At 39.4% G+C, this 7,500-nt stretch overlaps 1 protein-coding gene and 1 pseudogene across 1 annotated transcript; one reads left to right on the forward strand and one right to left on the reverse strand.

The window, feature by feature from the left end:
- The window catches only part of LOC131798760 (uncharacterized), a 142,059-nt pseudogene that overhangs the window by 133,043 nt on the left and 1,516 nt on the right, over positions 1-7,500 (reverse strand).
- Positions 2,081-4,340, forward strand: LOC131769863 (uncharacterized). The gene is made up of 4 exons (XM_059085591.2): positions 2,081-2,296; positions 2,836-2,917; positions 3,455-3,604; positions 3,792-4,340. The coding sequence occupies exons 1-4, from the start codon at positions 2,147-2,149 to the stop codon at positions 4,331-4,333; spliced, it is 924 nt and encodes a 307-aa protein (XP_058941574.2). The 5' UTR covers positions 2,081-2,146; the 3' UTR covers positions 4,334-4,340.

Genomic DNA, 7,500 nt, shown 5'->3' on the forward strand with positions numbered 1-7,500 from the left:
GTTGTCAGTTTTTAGCTTGCAAAATAGTCAACAACATTACTACGAAAAACGCCATAGTCTGAAACAACGTCTACTTCTGGAAATCTGTTTTTTCCAAAAGTCTTTATAGCTCTGAGATATTGATTCTTAATCCAGAACTACAGTTTGTGCTCAATAATTATAAAGCATTTATTAGCCAGTTTTAATCACACATTTCCTTAAAATCATCTCACTGGCTTCTTTTGTAGTCATTGACTCTAAGATTTTTATTGGAATTATGGAAGAATTTTCCTCAGAAAGTTAGGACATGTAAAGTGATTGGAAAACAAATTTCGAAGTAAATGATTAAATGTGAATGACTGGTGCGTATCACCCAATATCTTTCATTCTGTGTGAGGTTGCCAACTTTTTGAATCGCTGCCCTCTCTTATCCTCCAGTTTCGTGTGGGCAGACGGAAGTAATTGACATAAACTCCAGCGATCTCGATTTACGATCGATCGATCGATCAAACAATCATCATAACTCATTTAAAGTATTTGACGGTGGACAACATCATTTTATTGCAGCACAGGTGGGTAAGCGAAAGCTTCTATCTGGATAAGACCCTAATTTTCCTTTAGTAAATAACATACGTAGCAGCCAAAAGAGGGAGTTACTCTTCAGATCTTAGGACCGTATTAGGTAAGATGTTAAATGAGCTCGAGGGCATCAGTTGTCCTTAACGTCAACACCGCATATTTGTGTTTGGTTTCATCGCCTAGGCACCTGCACCTGCTTCGCTAAAAAAAGTTCTCACACACAAACAATTTTGTTTACTAATCAGCGAGAAGAGCCATTATTGAGTTTCTCAGCTCTACGTGTTATTTTGCTCAGCGTTTCCATCTTTGGGTGATTTATCAGTCTTAAGATTCATTTGCTTGTTCAAATTAATCTCGTCAACGGATTTACTCCTTCATTCAAAGAGTTACCAGGGCAAATTAGCGCGGGTAGAAGATACGTGCCAGTGGGTGTTATTTATATACTTTCATAGTTCGCCGACTTTACAAAATTTGAAAATAAGAATACTTTGTTGTGAAACTAATTAATTATTTATAACTGAACTGCTTTGTTGTTATGAAAAATAGGCCACAAACAGGCGTAAGTCCAGAAACAAAAAAGATCAAAACGGTTGTAGTTTTTAGAAAAAAACGCTATTTGATGATAATGTTTTCGACTGGGCTTGGAATGTTATTTATCCAGACGCATGCTAAGGAAAAAAAAATTGGGACTGCTGCCATTTTTAGTTGTGCATAGGTTTGTTTGACATATCTTGTCATTCTAAAATTTGCATCAAATGCCATTTCACGAGTTGCATTATCTTGTTTGTTCTCAGTTTCCTCGGGGTATTCCTCACTAAAGATGTTACTTGGCATCTATATTCTATTTTTCTTGGTTTTTTTGAGACCATACCTTATCTTCCCTGTTGCACGACATTCGGAGAGTTGTTCAGTTGTGTTCGAGAGCCTTGACGGTAAGTTAGGATGAGATGAAAATTTGAATGAAGTTAATTTGGGTTGAGTTAAGTTATGTTGACCTGAGAGACTTCAAAGTTCATCTACAAAATTTGAAGTTTTAGGGCTCCACGATTCAGATTTCACTTTGTGGAGCACCAAAGTGATTGTAGGCGTCAGGATTTCTTAATTCTTTTTGTTCGTGCTTTCCGTTTTTTGGCTTAGCCTAGCTTTTTGTGTTCTTGCAGCTTTTGTTAATTAGTTTTATACTGTGTGCTTCTTTTGTTTTGTATCTGCGGGTAAGTTCTATGTCTGTTATAGTCCAGTGTAGATGCAGCTTGTCTCGGTCATAATCGTCTTTTACCGCTTTGCTTTGCTTCGCATCGGTTCGTTTGTTTTTGTATAGGCGATGAACTATATTAGGTACGTTAAGACATGCAACTACAGGGATAATAAGCCCAGGAATAACTAAATAACGAAGATACGAAAAAATAATTAAAAACTCACTATGACGAAATTGACTTTTGTTGCTAATAAACCAAGTGGTATGAAAGTTCGTTTCGAGTTTCTTTATGTCAAAACTAATTTTGCCTTCATTCTCACAGGGTATGCCTTATTTGGTCACCAATTCATCAAATTCAACGTTTCCGACTACTCTGAGTGTGCTTTGAAGTGCATGGCAAATGACACCTGTCATTCATACAATCTTCAAGCCAAAAACAGTAGGCACAAGTATCAAGTGTGTGAGTTAAATAACCAATCACGAATATCCAAACCTGGCGACTTTAAGCACAGGCGCGGATATGTTTACAATGGTGCTGTTCCGGTAGGTTTACATGAAACGCTTGTGAAGTTATTTTCTGCAGGAAATAATTTTGAATTATTAAATCTGCTATCACTTCTCAAAAATTCTAAATAAAGTTCTGGTTTCCTTGCGTACAACCTTAGAACCGGTGCATTTTTCTTTTCCCATTATATGTGCATGTACTACATAGATCTCTATTCATGTGATAAGGTGAACTATATATATATGCACTTTGATTGGTTCTTTGCTATCGGAGGACAGACACAGTAATGACGTCATCAAAGATAGGATTTTACATCGTTACTGATACAAAACATATGCATTCTATGTTTCCGTGAGTCTGTACCGAAATAAATCAGGGAAGTTGTAATCAGTGACACTCTGCTGCACCCCGTGCGTCACTTTAGTTTTTTGTTTTTATCTTCATTTGACGTCCTCTGTGACCGATTGATGAAAACAGACCCACGGCAACATGGTTTTCAGTGACAATGTATCTCAGTCAATCGACATGGTCAGTGGTTCTTTGTGTCCAACAGCTTTGTTGAATTTGCTTATCGCAGGTGTCCTGTGTTCCAAAAATTTGCATTGGGAAAGATAACTGTCAGTGTCATCCGGGGTACAAGGGATTGGAATGCCTGATGGGTAAGATGGAATGCGATTGACTCATATGTTTTTGCGGCATGAAATTTCTTTTCATTGATGACAACAAAGCAATCAGGGCTTTTTTAGTTTTGGTCTATCGTTATCATATGCTATAGAAATGCTAAGAAAAGAATCAAAGCAACAAGACGATAACCTAAGATTGACTATTTGATTGGTTCTTACCTATGATCCATTGGAGGAAAGACTTATAAATGGCGTCATTATTCACAAGTTTTGCTTCTTTATTATATTAAACAAATTGATTCCATGTTGCCGTGCTTTCAGTTGTTAGTTACATTCTCCTCTCAGAATCAGTCATTAGGGTCAAGGAAATAAAGGAAATGATCACCTACGAGACAAGCCGTCGATCGTTAAACAAAGACTCACTGTCATTACCGCGGGCAATGTGTAACGAAAAGCGTTGAGAATATGAATATAGATGTAAAGGGTTAAAGCGCACTTATAGATTGTGTTGATGATAATAAGAGCTGCGATTTAGAAGCTTAATTTTTATCTCTTTCTTTGAAAATTATCAAGTGAGACTTGGCCATTTTGCTGCAAATCCTGGAAAATCTTGCAAGCATATTCTTGAAGCAAATGACTCTAAAGGAGATGGGGAATACTGGATCGACCCTGAGGGCAAAGGAAACCCTTTGAAGGTCTACTGTGATATGAAAACTGACGGAGGTAGGTAAATGGTACCAACAGATGATACCACATAAAAATATGCATCGCAATCTGTCATGTCCAAATCATTAAACGAATCGAGATATCAACACTATTTTACATTTAAAAACTCCACAAGATTTCGCATTTCTACCTAGAATACTTTAGAATTGATGTGTGATGCACGGTCTTTATCTAACATTTCTAGGAGGCTGGCTTCTTACTTCCATCTTTATGGTAGATAGCTCGACCACTCCTCCCGCTTGGACCGTTGAGCCATCGTACCGCGGGATCAGCAAATTCACCAATCACAAAATGGGTATCACAATTAGCGCCATGAAAGAACTCAGAAGACACTTGTCTTTCACTCGAATGAGATTCCACTGCAGCAAACAACAGGGACGTACATTCCACGTGACCACTGCTGCTAACAGCTCTGGTGATGCTGTAGTCCAGTATTTCAGCGGTCAGACGAACACCCGGCCAGACTCGTGTCTCTCTTTTGTTAGAATGAAAGATGACAACTCTTATCTCGCCAGGGATTGTGCCACATGGGGAAACAACAGATTCGCAGGCAAGTGGGGGCATACAATTAAAGCAGGTGAAACACGCTTGTACGATCACACTGTATATGTTGCTCATCGCTATCACTGGATGACAACCTCTGGAAACCGCTTGTGCGACGACAGGAACGGCGATACCTTTATAACTTTGTCAAAGGGAGACTTTTGGAAGATTTTTGTTCGTTAAACAGTTGGCGACTCGCAGAATTGACAGGAGAAACACACACTTAACAAACGACTTACACCCACCATAGCCTTAAAAAAGAGAAATGTCTACACGAGAGTTTTTGCCTACACGAAACGCTTGAATATTATACGATATCACGAGTGAATAGTAAAAAATTTGCATGTTAGGTTAATGCGTTCCATATTCATTTGCCTTTGATGGTGGTGATATCGAGCACCTTCAAAGTGCTCTCAATTGCAGTGTTTAATGGATAATCACAGCGTCCAGAGAACAGTAACTTGCAGTGATTTGGGTGCAAGTCTTAACAAGTAAAACATTAGTGTACATCTGTGCGTAAAATCCTTATTAATATATTGTCTTTATTCCATCATAAGATAAAACTACATATCTTATGTTACAATGAATTGAAAAAACTACAGAAATCTACATACATATTATGAATTAAAAAGTATATCATTACAATAAATGGAGCTTAAATATCAACCTATTTACAAATGTGTTCATAAAGCGCTGTGTATTAATTTTCGGGCGCGCGCAGCCTTTTTTCCTGAGATTGTGTAGATATGTCTTTTGGACAGGAATGATATCTTTCAGGGGGTGGCAATCCGTTGATTTTAGTTTCTTCAAAATATTTCTGTCTTGTTTGTTTAAAAGGTTCTTGATAAAAACTGGGAATGAGATAAAACCGCGTTCATGACATCGGTCTAAAAATTTTTGTACAACCGTAAGATCGGACTCAGATGCCCCATAGACTGAAAGTGCATAGCTAAAATTAGCCAAAACAATCGATATAAAAAGATGATCAATCTCTGCCTGAGAGTAATGTTCCTTTCTCAATGTTCGTAGGACGTGTAAACACTTGTTTGCTTTGACAAGCTTAGTTCTTACATGCTCATCAAATTTTCCATCACTCTGTAAAGTTACTCCTTATAAAACGAAGCTATTACATTGGGGAATATTATTAATTGGAGAGTAGAGTACATTATGATTTTTCTTTCTAACAACCAGCTCTTTACATTTGCAAGGGTTGCAGACCATTCTATTGTCTTTACACCATGTTAAGAACTGTCCTACTAAGTCGGCAGACGGGTCACTATTCCTAGTGATAGGCGAAAGAATAGTGGAATCATCGGCATATTTAAAAAGCACAGGGCAACCATTAAAAAAAATCTCCAAATCGTTCAAAAATATATTAAAAAGATACGGTCCGCTTACACTACCTTGTGTGGTTCCTCTATTGACAAGTTTCCACTGTCCTAAAAAATTATAACTAACAACACGCTGTTGTCTTGCATAGAGGAAACTATGATACCAATTGATAATGTACGGATTTAGAGGTAGCTGTTTCAGTTTGGCAGACAAAATAGCATGGTTCACAAAATCGAAAGCCTTACTGAAGTCCATGGTAAAAATTCGCACTGCGCTATAGTCACTACTATCTAAATACTTGTATGTCTGGTGCTGGATAGCGAGCAAGGCATTTGTGCAACTACCCGCCTGTCTATATGCAAATTGGGTGTGGCTCAGGTTGCTCTCAATGACTGACTGTGCTTGTGTACGATACACGACCTTCTCAAACAACCGGGCAATAACGGGAGTAACATTAATACCACGGTAGTCCGAGTCCTCTATAGGCATATTCACTTTGGGGAGAGGGTTAACATTTGCCCTTTTCCAGGAGTCTGGCCATGTATGAGTAGACAGCGACAGATTCCAAACGTGAGTGACGATTGGTGTGAGTAGCTCAGCACAGTCTTTCCAGATCCAGTACGGGAGGTCGTCTGGTCCCGTTGCGGTTTTCTTTACATGAACTAAGGTATTCCAGACACACCGCTCAGATATTTTCGGGGGCTTTACATTGTCCGGGATATCCATATCACTAGGTCTAACGTAAGTGTCATCATAGCACAGGTTGGCGAAGTAGTCGTTCAGACGAACTAGAGAGTTCTTGTCCAAATTTATCAACGATGACCTGCGACGCTGCGATAGGGCGTCCACGCCCTTCCACCACTCACCGCTACCAATGGCAGCCAGTTTTCTTCTGTTCTCGGTTATCAGCTCAGAAATGCGCTTATTAAATAAAGACAGGCGTTCCTTATTCTTTGAAGATATATGGGACTTACTCCTCAGCATACACTTGACTAATGGGGACATCCAAACTGGGTCACGCGATGACATGCGTACAGATTTTTGCGGCATAAACTTATTCATCACTGCACGAATCTTTACCTCAAGCACCTCGACCGCCTTGTTTATGTCCACCTCATTGAGGACGTCACTCCAGTCCAGCGCAGTGAGTGCCATATAAAATGACTGTTTCCGATGTTCCCTACAGTCCCGCACAAGAACTTTGCGGCGCATAGGTTTAAGCTTTAATCCCGCCGGTAAAACAAAGCCTTCATGGTCTGTCTTAATAAGCATATGTATGGAATATGCTTGACCGAACAGATCCGCTCGGTTGGTCATACAGTTATCCAAGCACGCGTTACCCCGCGTGGGAAAATCAACCACGAAATCCCAGCCAGACAAAGCCTTAAATTCTTGCATATCCAAACGATTTACATCGCCACCACAGACAATAGCCGCTTCTGGGTGTTTGTTCAACACAATGTCCACAAAAGATATTATATAATTAATTAAGTCGAGATCCCGGTAGCTATGCTTGGGAGGATTATACAGGCCGCAAATTAGCATAATGTGATCGGACGGCAACTGCACTGTTAAAGCAATAAATTCATATAAATTGGACCGATAGACATCCAAGACTTTAAGACTGTCTCTCACATAGACCGCAACACCCCCTTTTTTCCTTTTGTCCAAGTCTGCCCAACCTCTGTCCCGCCTGAACACATTGTAATTGTAATTTGTAATTTTGGTATTTCTAATCCCTTGTAGCTGCATGTATGAGACAGAAAAACTAATCCGTTTCTTGTCACTGAATTGCTTATGCGTACAGCTTACCTCCATCACTTGTCATGCCACAGTGGACTTTTAAAGGGTTTTCGTTTTTCTCAAGGTCGATCCAATACTCCCTATTCCCTATGGAGTACATGAATTGCCAAGGTCCTGGAAACTCGAGCCTTTCTTAGCTACTAAGATAATAAATCAAGATTCAGCCTCAGTCGATAAATCCATACAGAGACCGCTTCGTGATGAGTTCTTGGTTC

Source organism: Pocillopora verrucosa, chromosome 8 (genome assembly GCF_036669915.1).
Source record: "Pocillopora verrucosa isolate sample1 chromosome 8, ASM3666991v2, whole genome shotgun sequence".
In the NCBI taxonomy this organism is placed as follows: Eukaryota; Metazoa; Cnidaria; class Anthozoa; order Scleractinia; family Pocilloporidae; genus Pocillopora; species Pocillopora verrucosa.